Source organism: Somniosus microcephalus, chromosome 6 (assembly GCF_052327205.1).
Source record: "Somniosus microcephalus isolate GS21.2 chromosome 6, FLI_Smic_1.0, whole genome shotgun sequence".
Classification (NCBI taxonomy): domain Eukaryota; kingdom Metazoa; phylum Chordata; class Chondrichthyes; order Squaliformes; family Somniosidae; genus Somniosus; species Somniosus microcephalus.
Window position 1 is genome coordinate 241019857 of NC_140992.1, and position 17603 is coordinate 241037459.

Here is a 17603-nt window from a genome sequence, read left to right on the forward strand (position 1 = left end):
TCCATTCGAGGAGCGAATGTTCCTGGTGGCTGTTGACGCGCACAGTAAGTGGCCAGAGGTTGTTATAATGAGGTCCACCACCGCTGAGAAGACCATCGAGAAGTTAGGTGAGGTGTTCAGCCGATTTGGATCTCCGATGCAACTTGTCTCAGACAACGGTCCACAGTGGGTGTCACAAGAAATGGCTACATTCCTGCAGGTGAATGGCGTACAACATATCAGGGCTGCACCATACCACCCTGCGACCAATGGTCTAGCTGAGAGGTTTGTTCAGACCATGAAACACTCTCTAAAGGCATCGCAAGGCCAGGGAACGCTTCATCAGTGCCTGAATAGTTTCCTGTTGAGTTACAGGAACACACCACATGCGACCACAAAAGCATCACCTGCCACTCTACTGCTCAAAAGAGAGCTACGAACCAACTTCAACCTGCTGAAACCGCCAAAGGTGAAAGACATGGTACAGTATCAGCAGGACAAGCAGATCAAACGACGTCAACAATGCTCCAAAGACAGAGTCTTCAGTCCAGGTGAACATGTGTTGGCATGGAACTACAGTGGTGGACCTAAGTGGGTTCCTGCTACTGTCATTGCACAGACTGGTCCAGTATCCTACACTGTACAGACACCCGAGGACATTGTCTGGAAGAGACACACCGATCAGCTTCTACGAAGTGCAGCAACACCCACTGAACCACCAACAGCAGTTTATCTGCCATTGGGTGACGCTGTGGGTCATCCGCCTTCTACACCGAGAGGCTCACCTTCTGAGGAAGCAGCCGCTTCAGCCCCTATCTCTGCAGCAAGGGAGACCTGTATACAGGCACCCCAGCCGCCTACACCTGTGGTGACGTCACCTGTGAGAGACAATGAACTGGAGAGCCAGGTTGACCGCCGGTATCCTACCAAAGAGTGGCGGGCCCCTATACGTATGAACTTATAGTTCAGAGACTTACCCTTTATCTGGGGCAGAATAATCCCCATGGGTATAACAGGTTATTGTGTTTTTAAAATTTTGTGGTTCTATTGGGACATCTAATGTAAGAGGGAAGGAGATGTTGTGTATTTTGAATGTTGTATTTGAATTGTCCCACATAGCTTACCGTAGTTGTGATGTGCAATGCACTATGGGAAATAGAGTGCATTAAGTGAGAGATTCTTCTGGAAGTAAAGGTGGCTGTTAACTGAACTCTGTCTTCTGCGTACTCTTTTAATTGTTATACAAGCAAGGTTATTAACCTCTTGAGCTATAACTACTACTGTACCACATTCCTTTTTACTCAACCCACTTGAATGGCATCCTGTACCACAGTGCAGTGGTCAGCTTGCCCATCCTCCCTGCAGTCCTTGTTCTCATCCATACAGGCAGCAAGTACCTCATACCTGTTGGACAAGGCCAAGGGCCGAGGCTCCTCCATCACTACATCCTGGGTCCCCATACCTTTCAGGTTCGCAGTCACACCCTCCTGTTCCTGAGCACTGACCATTTCAAAAGTACTGCTTAACCTAAGGGGTGTGACTGCCTCCTGGAACAAAGTGTCCAGGTAACTCTCCCCTTCCCTGATGCATCGCAATGTCTGCAGCTCGGACTCCAGCTCAACAACTCTGAGCCGGAGTTCCTCAAGCTGCAGACACATACTGAAGATGTGGTTGCTCGGGATCTCATTGGTCTCCACCAACTCCCAAATGCTGCAGGTATGACACACCACCTGCACTGCCATCTCTATCTAACCTTATTTTATTTATATAATTAGTTCTTACAATGCTTGAACTGTTCTCCATGGAAATGCTTGCCCTCTTTCAGGCAGAGAGGAAGTCAATCTTAGGCAGCCTCTAATCAGGATCTCAGCAGTCTTAATCAGCTTGGCTTCAATTCCTGACCAATCAGCATGAGTCAGGGCTTCAGTGTTTGGAATATTGCCTCGTCATCTGATGTTCATGATCGTGTAAAGTCTGCAGAGATGGTCTTCAATGTGGTACAGGAAACTTTGTTATATCCGGCACCGACGGGACCGAGCTGTTGCCGATCTATCAAAACTGCCGGACATACCAGCTTTAATGTTGAAGCATACGGAGGTTTTCATCTCCGTATCTGACAACAAACACTGTTGCTTAGCAACAGCTTCTAAACAGTCGGCCCGTACCTTGGAAGCGTCTCTGTAGCTTAGCAACAGCTTCAGAGAGACTTTCCAGAGCCTGACTGTTGAAAGAAAAGCCACGAGAAGAAAAAAAACCTAACAAAATGGCTCCGGATTTCTGCCGGTAGATCGAGTTTTCCGGACATACAACCTCCGGATAAACCAAAGTCTCCTGTATCTGTAAACTGTAAACTGTCAGAGCCAAAGAGATGACAGAACCTCAGCCTTCTACACCATGAGCTTGGCCTCGATTTTCACCCGTTTCCTCAGACAGCACCAAGTAGCAGATCTTCTTCAGTCAATAACACACTTCATCATCAAGAGGTGGTCTGATGATTGGGTACTTTCCACATAGGTAAGCTGCTAGAATGAACTTAGCCAAGCTCTCTCAGTGAAGAGTGATCTGTTCCGTCAGTGAAGAGTGGTGTGCCCCCTCAACAGTGAACAGTGATGGTGTGTACTGTGAATAAAATGCAAGCTGGAATATAGCTTCAAAGGCCTGTAGATTTTGGCTGTAGTTGGCCTGAGTTCTTCTAATATGTGGGCCAACAGAGCACAATCATCAGGGCCCCATAAACCAGGGTTTATTTAATTTTGTCTTTGATTGTAATCTGTGGAAGTTCAACAGCTGCCCATCAATCCTAAGGTGGCTGTAAATTCCTTTGTGGAGATCTGACACTCAACATGGCAAAGAGAAGGCAAAAAGGCTAGATCAGAACATACCATTGTTTGACTATGTTGGCGATGGAGACATCACACATTGCTTGTTGCTAATCACTCCGGTTGACCTTCCATCATGTAGTTGTCAAATTACATTGATAAACATGTCAGAAGAACCAAATTTAGCAAGGAGCATTCACAAACCCTGTCTGCTGACCATGCCAAAAGCCTTTCAGGTCAATGAAGACCATGAACGGGTCCTTACTTTGTTCTTTACATTTATCTTGCGTTTTTGTTCTTTGCACTGGGAATCAGGAAGAACATTGTCTGTTTTGGTCTTGTTCAAAAGAATCTGGGCAAGCATCTTCCCAACATCAGACCTATAATATCGACTTCCTTTAAAAGAACACAATCTGTTCACTCTAAATTCTAAGCACCCTTTGACCACATGGTCTCCACCCAAAGCTCGGTATCTGAATCCTAACAATTTATAAATGAGGTACAAGCTTCAAATTATGGATTTGGGTTGTGTACAAATGTGAGGTGTACAGAAAGCAGCTTCATCACTATTCTAACTATTAGGATCAAGATAACTTGCACAAATTTTCTCCCTCTCTCTGCAATACATAGGAATTGCTAGATGTTGCATGGGACACCAATCTGGTGGTAATAAAAGTGAAATACTGTTCATCTTATCTGAAGATAATGCTTGTGTTGTTATACAAGATAGCAGATGCCTGAGAATCATTACAAAGTAATAAATAACCAGAGAAAAAGCATCCCCTGTGTGTCAAGTGTTTCTATATTCTACTATTTGCTGAAATGGCCAGCAAGGTGTACGCCATTTGACAGCAATGTAAGTGAACCGTAGGTAAAAATATGTTGTCACCCCTTGATGAGCATATTTTAAAGTAACAACTTTAGAAAATGAGTGGTTCAGGTGATGTGACAGAAACACTTGAGCATTTCATAAGAATCATTTGAATCCTACGATTTGATTACAGATTTTAAACTATTCCCTACTACCTGTAATTGCTGTGTTTCTGGTAATTTTTTACATGAGCTGTAGGTGCTCATGTGGGTGCAGACTCCTGATGTGCTTCAGGCCTGCAATTCACAAGGATGTTCATACAGAAAGAGCAACATGATTACTGAGAAATCATCTGCTTGTAACTCATTTTGATTTTCTGGCTGTGTAATGTGATTTTCCTGCACTATTAGAGATTTTATTACACACATCACACACTAAATAGCAAACCTAATTGTAATAAAAAAGTGTTAATCCCAGAAAACAGTTACCATGTCCATATCATGGAACAGTTAATATGAGAGAAAATTAAGATGGCCACAAACATAATACTGTAAACCCTGATTGGCAAACATAAAATCACAGGAATTTGTGCTGTGGCGAATGGACATAGAAACATAGAAGATAGGAGCAGGAGTCGGCTATTCGGCCCCTCGAGCCTGCTCCGCCATTTAATGAGATCATGGCTGATCATCCAAATTCAGTACCCTGTCCCTGCCTTCTCCCCATATCCCTTGATCCCTTTAGCCTTAAGAAATATCTGTAACTCCTTCTTGAATATATTTAATGAATTGGCCTCAACTGCCTTGTGTGGTAGAGAATTCCACAGGTTCACCACTCTCTGGGTGAAGAAATTCCTCCTCATCTCAGTCCTAAATGGCTTACCCCTTATCCTTAGACTGTGTCCCCTGGTTCTGGACTCCCCCGCCATCGGGAACATCCTTCCTGCAACTAGTCTGTCTAGTCCCGTTAGAATTTTACAAGTGTAGAGTCTCATTCCTTCAGATTTTAATTATTGTTGGAGATATAAAAAAAAATTCTTTGTCTTTGTCTCTTTTATCTCTCTCTTAATCCCATCTTTCTTTCCCTACTCCTATCTTCTATGTTTCTAAAAGTTAATTTTCAGTGCCAGAGAGGTTATTTGGCAGTAATTAAGACTTACCACATCTTTAAAAGGGTACGCATATTACAATGGACAAGCCCTAACTTTTTCTGGTGAGTTTAGTCCATATCGAAGTAAGTACAGCAACTTCACGCTGTTCAATGTATTTGAATGGTGAGTCAGATGGTGAGATACCGGTATTGCGCAGCTTTTGAAGGAGCAGGGCACCTCGGACAGCAACTTCCGGATTTCCACGTTTAACTGCGTATGTGTGGTTGCCAGAAGTTGTTGTCAGATTTCCATGTAAATAACAGTGAGCACAGTTAGCCTCACCGTTACTTCTACAGCACAATCCAGCCCATTATATCCGCTACTTTGCATCTTCCTGTGGATATCCCCACTCAACGTGGTCCAATTGATGTCACACATTGTTAGATGCACCAAAAAACCCGATCAGGAGCTGCAGTAACAAATCCATCAGTAGCCAGCTTTCCCACCAGACTGAAAAATCTGGTCTCCCGTCCTGGGTTCACAGTAGGGCTCGGAGTGCAGACTATAATTGCAACACTCTTTTCCTAAGTCAGAGGCTAACACGCTATAACAGCAACTTGCTCTTTTTTTAGTGACTTTAATGTAACAAAATATCCAACGGTGCTTCACAAAAGGGTGGGGGTGGGTGAGGAGGGCAATGGACATAGAGCAGGAGTTGGGAGAATGTTATGGGGAGGTAACTGAAACTTATATTACACTTAAGGCAGCCTTGAGTTGTTCACCAACCCCCACCTTGGTCAAAGCGTTTTTGAGGATGTTTTTGCAACTGAAGGAAGATGTAGTCAGGCAGAGAATTGTAGGTGCAGGTGTGTGATGATTAAAAGCTCTGCTACAGGTAGTGGAGTGGAGGGAGGGAGGAGTGTGGCACACAGGATGAAGACCTGAGCAAGGTTACGGAGACATGTGTGGCAAGACCATGAAGGGATTTGTAAACCAGAATGAGAAATTTGAAATCAATGTCTGAGGAGATGAGGGAACCAACAGAAGTCGGTGAGGACAGGGGTGCTAGGAGACTGACTTAGTACAGGATATGATGCGTACTATGCAGCTTGTGTCAATTTGGGCACGTTGGAGTTTGTGCAAGGTGGTGCTCAGGAAACTAGCCAGTATCATTTTCACTACCAAGACGTGTGTGATGATTAATGCCAAACCCTGGGATGTCAGGGACATTTGTAAACGAACATTTCTGAAATGTTATTTGTGCAATGTTTAAAATGTTTCACTGATTAAAATACTTTTGACTGTTAACACAGAAACCTGTAGTCAAAGCGTTCTGAAGACATTCTGTTTTCAGTAGGTTCGAGTAGCAGTAACACAGATGAAAGTCACACGCTGTTAGTTTCCAGTGATGCTGACCTGCCCTGGAACAGCCCTACCTTACACTTATGGGTCAGACAATATGCATGAGTCCGATGGGCAGGGTTGACAGGAATGTAATTAACTCAATAAACATTCTATGCTGTTTACACAGGATTGGGTTATAACCCTCCGAGTTTTTAGCAAATAAAATAATGGGCTGGAATTTGTGGTCAGAGGCGTACCTCCGGAGTACACCTCCAACCCGAAAAACAAATCCGCACCTACCTTCAGTCTCCTGGGCTTCGGAGACTTTGGGTCCTGGGTCTGCAGGCGTATGACTGCGTAAAGACCCACGGACACCAGGGACGCAGGCGGTTCGGAAGCGTCCCTGGGATCACGTGGGCCAGGTCCTCCAATCAGAAAGGAGGATTCCTCACATGTTTATGGGGATTCCATTTACGAACGGAATCCCCATAAGCAAATTGGGAATCCCCAAATAATTAAATAATTTATACAACTGGAATAAAAATAAATGTTCCCATTTAACTAAAAGTCCCCTTCAATAGAGCATTGACGAATAAAAATTCAAATTTTTGAAAAATAACTTGAAATTTTTTAATCCGGGCCAAGATTTACATAAGCTAATTTTAAGTGTTTGTGCATGATTTTTTATTTTTAAGTTTTTAATTTAAGATTTATATTAACCTTTACGCTGGTGAAAGCAGGCCCCACACCTGCTTTTACCAGGTGTAAGGGTTCCGTGGGCATTTGCTGGGCAGTAGTTGGGCAACTAGCTCAACTCTGCGCCAGCGCAAGTGACTTTTGGGTCGGTGCAGATGATCTGTCGAGGCGAACCTTGACACATCGCAAGTTCCGGGTTTTTGCGGATGCGCAGCACGTGCGGAAACCTGGAACTTGCGGGGCACTTTACAAGGCTTATGATGGCATGGGGAACGCAAAAATCAGGGTTTTCTGTTTACATTCACCCTAGGTAAATTTGTTTAGCTAGACTCTACATGTATCCGCTAACATAAATTCGCTGAATGCCAAATGTGTTCCTTGTAGTTAAACAGTCAAGATTTGTTTTTAACATTATAAATGCTGCTCTAACAATGTAAATATAGTGACAAATAAAAGATGCAGCATCTTTGTGGAGACATTAAACTCAATGCCTTGGTAGGTGTGTGCAAGGATGATGCAATGAAGGCGGGGATGGGGAGTAGAGAATAACTTCATTAAGGGCAATGTAGAGGTGCCCAGTAAATTTTTAGAGCTGTTCAGATCAGATGCTTCATTTTTACCACATCGCCTCTTGCCTAACATAGAAGAGCCTTCAGCTGTCTTGGCCCCAAACTCTGGAACTCACACCATAAGAATTCTTATTGTTGTCCTTCTTTCAACAGCCTCCTTAACCTTTTTAACCACAGAAGTTAAGAGTCACTTTCCCTAATTATTCTCCCACCACAGCTCGGCATCTGTTTCCACCTCTGTGAAGTGCCTCGAGACATTTACCACATTATAAAAGAGTTATATAAATGCAAGTTACTGTTGTTAAATAGCACAATAATTGCTCCTTTCTGATGGCTCTACGTGGCACCACTTATAGAAATGCGAAGGAATTGTGCTCAGATATTTTTTTCCTTGATGTTTATTGTGCTCCCCCTTTGCATTGCTGTATTGCTCCCTGGATTGTTTCTGTACTCAAATTGAACATTGAAAATAAAGTCTTTAAAAAAAAAAATAACAACCATCAATTAATCAGAATGGTGTGTGTTATTTATCAAAAGTCTGCATGTTGTGCACCATTCTTGTTTAATATTTGATCAGTGTGGCATTTACTGACAGCTCACACAGGTAACCAGCAGACAATGGCAGTCGGTGGGCAGGTTTGAAGATGAAGGAAGAAAGAAAATATTATGGTGAATGGTATTTGAAGTATGTCTACATTATTGATCTGCAAAAAGCTTCCGTGTTTCTGGATTAGCTATTCACTTTAGCAGATGCTCCATAATCACTACCCCTCCTCCCACCCCAACAAATACAGCTTCCGGAGGCGTGACCTGTGTACAGTAACAGAGCTCCTTACAGAGAGATTGTGATGAACAGAGCAGGTGAGCTGTAAGACTGAAGTTCGATGCCTTTAAAAAGGTGATAGAATGGGCCCAAAGCTCTATGTGGAAGATCATGAAAAACTGAGATTGTGATATTATGTTCAAGATGACCTGAATGCGGGAAATGTTGGGCGTGAGGACTGACTGACCACCATCCAAACAGAACACAATAAAAGCAGCTTTGGCTTACGCCAAGCAGAAAACCACTGAGGTATAAATGGTGTGTACCTATTACAGGCACTGGATTGAAAAGAATGCATGTAGCCAACGTAGATTTTATGGGCGTGCTACATACTAGTGTAATAGATCCACCAATGCTGCTGGTGTGTCACGAGATAACCATCAAACCGCAACAAAATCAAATAGCCAAGCCTTAAATTACAGTTAGAAATGTGTCATGAGTACACAATGCTGATAAGCATCTTATGAACATTTGCATAGGGCAGTGCCTTATTTTGTTCCTGGTTTTCTGGTTTGATTGCTTTATTTTTTTCTGTTGAGCTATAAATAAACCAAAGGATATTTTAAAATATCTGCTCAGGGTATGGAGTGTCTAAATTCATAATCAGAGGCAAGATGGCTACCTGTTCAAATGATTTTCACAGTTAAATTCTCTTGTGAATAAAGTCTGACATTTTTGGATAGCTACCAAACATTTCACTTCCTTGAAAGATTTCAAGTGTGTTTGATATGTGTGATCATGGCAGCACAAACAGGCAACCCGGTGGAACAGAGGACCAGGATTTCAGCATACTACACCAAGGAGTGCCAGGATGTGTTCAAACCACATCTTGAGCTGATGATCTTAATGGTGCCCATCAGGGGTGGTACTGCGTGGATGTTATATACTTGCGGTGGGGGGCGGGGGAAAATAGGTGACCAGATCGCTCAGGATGCCAACAGGCAAGCAAAAACAGACTAAGAGTAGCAGCGCTACTGGCAAAGCAGCAGGTCACCTTTGGGCCCTGTTGGCCAGACTAATCATGTGTTAAGTCACCTAAAGACATATATAAAAAACATGTGCGTGTATATAGAACTCAGGAAATACCGGGCAGTCTAAACCATTCCTGGTAACCCATATGACCCAGGCAGCTCCCACATAAATCTTGATCACCCTCATAAAAGGTAAAGCCAGGCTTCCATCCAGTCTTCACAAAAGACAATGCCCTGACCTGGTCCATCACCATATATGGAAATTCCCAGATCCAACCAAATACTAAGGACCATCATCAAATTATCCTGATCCCCAAACAGTGCACTGTTGTCAGCATGTGCACAACATACCAAGTATCCCAAAGCATGAACATATCCTGCTGTACGTACCATGTGACAAACTGTACAGTGACTTGACAAAATATATGTGCTCTTGCCTCACAGCGCCAGAGACCTGGGTTCGAATCCGGCCTCGGGTGACTGTCTGTGTGGAGTTTGCACATTCTCCCCGTGTTTGCGTGGGTTTCCTCCGGGTGCTCCGGTTTCCTCCCACAGTCCAAAGATGTGCGGGTTAGGTTGATTGGCTGTGATAAATTGACCCTTAGTGTTAGGGGGATTAAATACGTGGGGATAGGGTGGGATATGTGTTGATGTAGGGGTTACGGGGATCGGGTGGGATATGTGTCGGTGCAGGCTCGATGGGCCGAAATGGCCTCTATCTGCACTGTGGGGTTTCTGTGATTCTGAAAACTATTTTTTTAAACTATTAAATTAAAAAATGATGGAGTCTTACCAGCAAAGAACGGTTTTTAATTAAGATCAGAGAACCATGATTACAGCCTATGTTGTGGTTCATACATTTATGAATATTTTTGTTTAAACAGCAAGGGGGGGGGAAAATGGGTTGCTTTGCGCCTCCTGTTAGCGCGAAGGCTAATGCCTCCTGCGAAATTCAGCGGTTTTTCCGGCACCCCGCTCCTCGGTGGTCCAGCAGGGCCCCGGTGCGCGCTGTGCTCGGCCCCTCCCCTTTAATCAGGGGAGGGAGGCCTGCAGTACCGCGGTGCTTCGTGCCGACGCGTGTGGCGCTGCTGCACGTAGCGCCGTGATATTGAATGGTAGCGCACCAAGAGGGAGGGGGAGCGCTTCCAGTAGCGCCCCGCCTCCTGCTTGGGGCATTACGATTCAATTTACAGCGCGGGGCGCTTAAAGTAGCACCCCGGCAAAGTTAGCGCCCCAAAGGGGGCGTGACCGAATTCCTCCCCCCCCCACCCCCAAGTCTTTAAGTGTTTAAGACATTATTAGAGGTTCTGACTTGCTAAACAGCATGAGGGAGCTGATGATTAGCGCTTCTTGCTGAGCTTGGGTGAAAGTCCCATTCGAATACCAGGAAACCCAGTAGCCAGACTGAGCTAACATCACCAAGATAAGGATTCTCCTCTCATGCCACTTGCCCTGTTGCAGAGCTTGACAGCGAATATACCACTATACTGAAACAAATGACATTACCTTTACGGTTTCGTTCCCATGTGAAGTGGCCTGGCCTCCTAATACAATAATTTAAGAACATTTTAAACTACCTCCAGCCATAAAAAGAACTGTGGTCTTACCTCTTTAGCATCTTTGATTTTCACCAGGAATGTCTGTAACTCCAAGGTTTCCACAAACAATGCCCTGCAGACTGCTTGAAAATGTGCATCTGCTTCGTTACGATCCATTAAATGTGCAGCACATGCCTTTGTAACTTGTTCAAAAGCCTTCATTGACCGCGGTGTACTAACGCCCTCCTCCTCGTCATCCTGCCCACTGTACCCCTCATCGGCTGTGCCATTGCTGCCTTCAGAGTCATTGTTTGCCATCTGGTCAATGAGCTGCTCCAACTGCTGACTCAACTCCCGCTCCTCATTCTCATCCAAACCCCAATCCAGCGCCCGGTAAATAGCAAATCCCAGGGACTGCACCACCTGAAAGGAAGAAGGAAAAAACAAGTTAGTCAAAAGAATGCATGGCCTTGAATTTTATATTAATCCCCGCCCCCCCACCCCACCCCCACACAAAGATACAAAAATACAGTGCAACGCTAGAGTTGTAGCTGACTTTTTTTTAAACAGTTACCATTTTGTCAAACACTGTGCTTTTCAATTCATGAGCGATTGGAGTACAGGTCGAGCGTCCCAAAATCGGAATTCCAGAATCCGGACTGTATCGGACTTCAGACATCAGAAATCCGTTCCGAAGTCCGGGGAAAAATCGGCTCGGCCTCAGTCCCGAGGTTGCCGGGTTCGGGACGCTCAACCTGTAATATACTTTACTGCTTCGATTTTGTTCATTTGATAAGTTTGAGCATTTACTGTACCTGAAGTCACATGTACACTTGTAAGTTACTTTTCCTAATTTTTGTTTTATGTACACAGTGATATTTCAGAGTTATGGCCAGTTCACAGTTATAGACACGCTTTCCAGCCCCAGAGTACCTGGATCACTCAGTACTATCATCAGAGATGGTGAGCACGTAACAGGTACATGAAATTGCCTGCTGCAAATAAAATCGAACAACAGAAACATTCTTTTTTAAATCACTTTAGAAGCGACATTCTAGTTCGGATCAATAACAAATATTTAAAAGAGATCACCACTTTGAAGACGCTACTTTATTCTCATAAATGAAAGTGAACATGAAACAGTAACAATTTGCAAACATTCCTGGCAACAAAAGATAACTCAAAGCATCAGCATAAAAAGGGGAGATTTTTGATAAGCGGGCTTATATGTGTGGGTGCTTTCTACACTTGGATAGACGTTTTCTTTACCTTGCGGCTCACTCAGTTTGCCTGTGTTGTTGAGACGGTGAGCGCGTGACCAGCCAAGGCTGACACTAGATGCATAAAAGTATTCAGAGGAGATCTTCCCCTGGTTTTGCCTCTTTGTATAGAAACCCCTCATCTCCCTTCTGCTCATTCACCATCTCACAGGACAGCACAGCACAGCCGAGACCAGGATCTTACCATGTGGGCAACTGTGGCCCTGTACAGTGGATTGATGTTAACCCTATCTGCCTGGCGGAAACCGGGCAGGTGGACAATTAACAACGAGCAAGTCACTTATCCTTTCAGAGCTCGACCCATTTTTGCATTTTCCAAATTTAACCTGCAGGATTGTGCAGGCGGATAAAATGGCCACCTAAAGCCGGCAGAGGGCTCGTGAATTGTTGCAAATCAGGATTCTATTACGTCAATAGAAACCCAATGGCATTTAAACCGAGGCTTCAGGTGAGGAGGCTGCCGTGGCTTTCTTGCCAGGCTGCAGCAGGTCAGCAGTTGGTGGGAAAGATGAAGACGACCGGCGGACAAGTTAAAAATTTCCTTTGCAAGGCCAGGAGGAGCAGGCAAGCCCCTCGAGTCCCACAAGGGAAGTCACAGCCTCCTTTGCCCCCTTCATTCCTGCAAGTCCCTTCCAAAACCTTCTTCCCCGCTACTTTCCTGCAAGCCAGTAGGTTACATAGGATATACAGCACAGAAACAGGCCCAACCGGTCCATGCTGGCGTTTATGCTCCACACGAGCCTTTTCCAGTCTTTCCTCATCTAAATCTATCAGCATAACCCTCTATTCCCTTTTCCCCTCATATGTTTGTCCAGCCTCCCCTTAAATGCATCTATACTATTTGCTTCAACCATTCCTTGTGGTAGCGAGTTCCACATTCTCACCACTCTTTGGGTAAAGAAGTTTCTTCAGAATTCCCGATTGGATTTCTTGGTGACTATCTTGTATTGATGGCCTCTAATTATGCTCTTCTCCACAAGTGGAAACATTCTCTCTGTATCCACTCTATCAAAACCTTTCATAATTTTAAAGACCTCTATTAGGTCACCCCTCAGCCTTCTTTTTTCCAAGGGAAGAGACCCGGCCTGTTCATCCCTTCCCGATATGTATACCCTCGCATTTCTGGTATCATCCTTGTAAATCTTCTCTGCACCCTCTCCAGTGTCTCTATATCCTTTTTATAATACGGCGACCAGAACTGTACGCAGTAGTCTAACCAAGGTTCGATACAGGTTTAGCGTAACTTCCCTACTTTTCAATTCTATCCCTCTAGAAATAAACCCTAGTGCTTGGTTTGCTGCTTTTTTTTTTATGGCCTTGTTAACCTGTGTCGCAACTTTTAGTGATTTGTGTATTTGTACTCCGAGATCCCTTTGTTCCTCTACCCCACCTAAACTCGCACCCTCCAAGTGATAAGCGACCTCCCTATTCTTCCTACCAAAATATAATACCTCACATTTATCTGTGTTGAACTTCATTTGCCAATTATATGCCCATTCTGCAAGTTTATTAATGTCCTCCTGTAATTTATGCAGTCCTCCTCAGTATTGACTATCCCCCCCAAATTTGGTGTCATCCGCAAACTTAGAAATTGTGTTTTTGATTCCAAAGTCTAAATCATTAATATAAATTATGAACAGCAGTGGTCCCAGCACTAATCCTTGTGGAACACCACTACCCACCTTCTGCCATGGTGAATAGCAACCTTTTACCCCTACTCTCTGCTTTCTGTCTTGAAGCCAGCCAGCAATCCATTCTGCTACTTGTCCCCTGACTCCGCATTCTCTGACCTTGTTCATCAGTCTATTATGGGGTACCTTATCGAAGGGCTTTTGAAAATCCAGATAAATTACATCTATTGCATTACCATTGTCTACTCTCTCTTGTACCTCTTCAAATAAGGTTGGTCAAGCAAAACTTTCCCTTTTGAAATCCATGCTGACTATTCATCATATTATTTTTGGTTTCTAGATGTTCTTCTATTTTCTCATTTAGTAGGGATTCCATTATTTTTCCTACCACCGATGTTAAGCTGACTGGTCTATAATTACCTGGACATGTTCTATCCCCCTTCTTAAATATCGGTATTACATCAGCTGTCTGCCAGTCCTCTGGCACTACACCTTTTTCTAACGAATTATTAAATATGTTTAGTAATGCCTCTGCTCTCTCTTCCCTAGACTATTTTAAAATGCGTGGATGCAATCCATCTGGACCAGGGGTTTTATCCTCTTTGAGTTTGATTAGTTTATTTAATACTAGCTGGGGAGCCCCGCGTTGCGAGGGCAATTTTGGGGCGCTTGGTCTCCCTGCCCCTGTGTGTCCCCCCTCTCCCTGTCATGTCATCTCCCTGTCCTATCCCTCCCTCCCCTCCCCTCCTCTCCCTCCCCTCCTCTGTCGCCCTCCCTCCCCCACTCCCCTCTGTCCCTCTCTCCGGCCCCTCCCCCTGCCTAGCGCCTGAGGTCCGGAGCGGAGGTCCCCCGCGTATCGCGCGGCTGATGGACGGCCGCTGTGGGCGGGCGGGCGGCGCATGCGCGGTCAGTGCGGGCGGCGCATGCGCGGTCAGTGCGGGCGGCGCGAGCCCCCCGCGATTTCCCGAGGCTCGCCCCCCCCGCGATTTCACGAGGCTCCCCCCCCCGCGATTTCCCGAGGCTCTCCCCCCCCCCCGCGATTTCCCGAGGCTCTCCCCCCCCCCGCGATTTCCCGAGGCTCTCTCCCCCCCCGCGATTTCCCGAGGCTCTCCCCCCCCCCGCGATTTCCCGAGGCTCTCCCCCCCCCCCCCGCGATTTCCCGAGGCTCTCCCCCCCCCCCCGCGATTTCCCGAGGCTCTCCCCCCTCCCCCGCGATTTCCCGAGGCTCTCCCCCCCCCGCGATTTCCCGAGGCTCTCCCCCCCCCGCGATTTCCCGAGGCTCTCCACCCCCCCCCGCGATTTCCCGAGGCTCTCCCCCCCCCCGCGATTTCCTGAGGCTCTCCCCCCACCCCGCGATTTCCCGAGGCTCTCCCCCCCCCCCCCATTAAATTGTTATTTAATTCCCTAACACATCATTAAAATATTTACCTTAGTTCCCTAACACACAGAAAGTGTGGGGGAAAAAATTGTGAAAAATCAAGATGGCGTCCACTCACCTCGGTTCAGAAGGATAAGGCCCGCCCACACACGCACCGATTGGTCGACCGGTCAGGTCACCGAAGCATAGGATTGGTCAATCGTCGAGTCACTCGACACTCAACTGTAGGAAGGAACCCGCCGCCCGATTGGTGGACCTCGACGTCACACGGTCGCTAATGAGATGCTAATGAGCGGAACGCTGAACGTTTTTGGGATACCGCGGGCGGGATTTTTGTCCAGCCGAAACGTAAATACGCCTATGACCGGTCCGGAATCGCAAGCTTTCTTTTGAGGTGACACGCGCGTCGGTACGCTCTGTAACTTTCAAACGTATAGAACATGGAGGGACAGACAGACATCGGGACAGACAGAAGAGCCGCTTTATATATATAGATATCCCCTTTTTAAAATTTTAAATGCACTTATCTCATTACTAATCTCATCATCCAATGTCATGTCCACCTGTTCTATCTCCCTGGTAAATACGGAGGCAAAATAATTATTTAATATTTCTGCCATCTCTCTATCGTTACCTGTGGCATTATGGTCCTATTGCCATCCCATAGGTGGCCAAGGGCAGCCCAATCTTCTCCTGCCAACAGCCACTCTATGCCCTACTGCCACCTGGAACTGGCAGGAAGCGGACTGGTGACATTTAAAATGAGACCCAGGAGTTAAAATACCCCAGGCCTGAAATTTAGGCCAGCGAGTGGTGTTTCAGTCTCGCGCCCACCCGCAACCCACTCAGGGTTATCACTGACCCCATGGTACACCGGTTCACAGTTTGTATTTTTAGTTTTTTTTTAAACTTATTAGTTTTGCTTTTCTTGTGTTCTAGTTTCTTAAGGTTAACTCTGTTGCTAACTGTTGAGATTTTAATAAGCTTGAGCGAAAGCTGAATACTTAGGAAAACTGAGCCAATCAATAAAGCGGTTTGGATTACAATTCTTGTTTGACCATCCAAATTGCCCTCAAAGCTGACGTTCAGGTGCCTGCAGACAGTCCAAAAGTAGAAAGCAATGGGGCAGGATTCTTAAATGTTTAGGAACCTAAAATCCAAACATCACCTATATAATATTGGTAAACACGAACCAACATTTTTCCCACATACTCCTTTCTCCATTTCCGGTACAAAAACAGATCACATTGTCAGATAACTTGAAAGAAACATTTATGTTTACATATGAAGGGCCTTAAGAGTGAAAGATTTCATCCTCCTGGTATGGATTGCGATCAGCAATTGGTTCTGTTGACCTTAATCTCAATACTATGTGTGAAGGGAGGCTCTGGACAGTTACCACCCACGCTAATCAGCATCACTAGAAAATAACAATCCAATTACAGTGTTGTGGAAGCTTAGCAACAATCCAGAGCACACTCTGCAGAGAACCTGTGCAAATCTTCCTAGCAATAAACATGATCACCTAGACAAAGCGTGCAAGACTATATGAAAACATACAGTGAGAGTTAGTTCAGTTGTTCCAATAAGCAATTCTACACTTACATGTTGTTTGCTTACTGCAGTAAATTAAAATGATATAAATATGTCTTACTTGTAGGACATAGGAACAGGAGTAGGCCATTCAGCCCCTCTAGTCTGTTCAGCCATTTCATTAGATCATAGCTGATCTGTACCTCAACTCCATTTCCCCGCCTTTGATCCATATCCCTTGATACCCTTCCCTAATAAAAATGTCGATCCCCGTCTTAAAGATTTCAATTGACCCAGCATCCAAAGCCTTTTTGGGGGAGAGAATTCCACATGTCCACTGCCCTGTGTGAAGAAGTGTTTCCTGATTTCACTCCTGGATGCGTGCACAGCCCACCTCACTGCGACACAGCGTACTCGTGCACAGCAGTGTTCCACCAGGCTGCCCGCCCATACTTAAAACATTCAGATCTGTACCTAACAAGGCTAGTGGCTTTCAGTGATGACCCACTCGCCTTGTGGTTTGCGCTCAGAATACAGAACACCAGTGTGAATTTCCTCAGGGCTGCTCCTGCTCTGCCACCATAACTTCAGTGGAAACTCCATTTACGCATTGAAGCAGGGTTTCCGCCGAACCTTCGCCAAAGTTATGGTGGCGGAGCGGGAATAGCCCCGAGGAAATTCTAGTGCATGTCAGCCTTACACAGAACTGCAGCCAAGACAGCTTGTATGACACAATGCTGAGACTTGCTGTTTAAATGGACTGCAATCTATTAGAAAGAATCATGCATTTCTTAACTGTGGATTTTTTTTTAATTGGCTGTAAAATGAGAATAGTCAGCCAGGTCTGTTTAACGCTGGCTTTAAAGGGGAAATGTAGTAATTTGAGTGGCAGCAGAAGTTCAGATGTGGGCCAACTAAAGACAGCAATTTCATTTTATGCCAGTGATGTGATGAGATTAGGTTTTGACTGAGTTATTAAACGCTCCACTCTCCATAAAACAGTGTCAGCAGATCTCAACTAAACAGAACATTGAACAGAAGCGGGTTGATGTCAGGCAGCTTCACTCATTAAGGACTGGTGTAACTCTCATATGACAGGACCCTAGTAATCAACTGCTTGCTACGTGATTATCTACATTTG

The 17603-nt window shown here is 45.2% G+C and overlaps 1 protein-coding gene across 2 annotated transcripts in view; it reads right to left on the reverse strand.

The window, feature by feature from the left end:
* The window catches only part of spire2 (spire-type actin nucleation factor 2), a 99702-nt gene that overhangs the window by 62929 nt on the left and 19170 nt on the right, over positions 1–17603 (reverse strand). For both annotated transcript variants that reach the window (XM_085991623.1, XM_085991621.1), the window contains exon 3: positions 10710–11063. In XM_085991623.1, coding sequence (XP_085847749.1) covers positions 10710–11063 — 354 coding nt within the window. The remainder of the gene's footprint in view (positions 1–10709; positions 11064–17603) is intronic.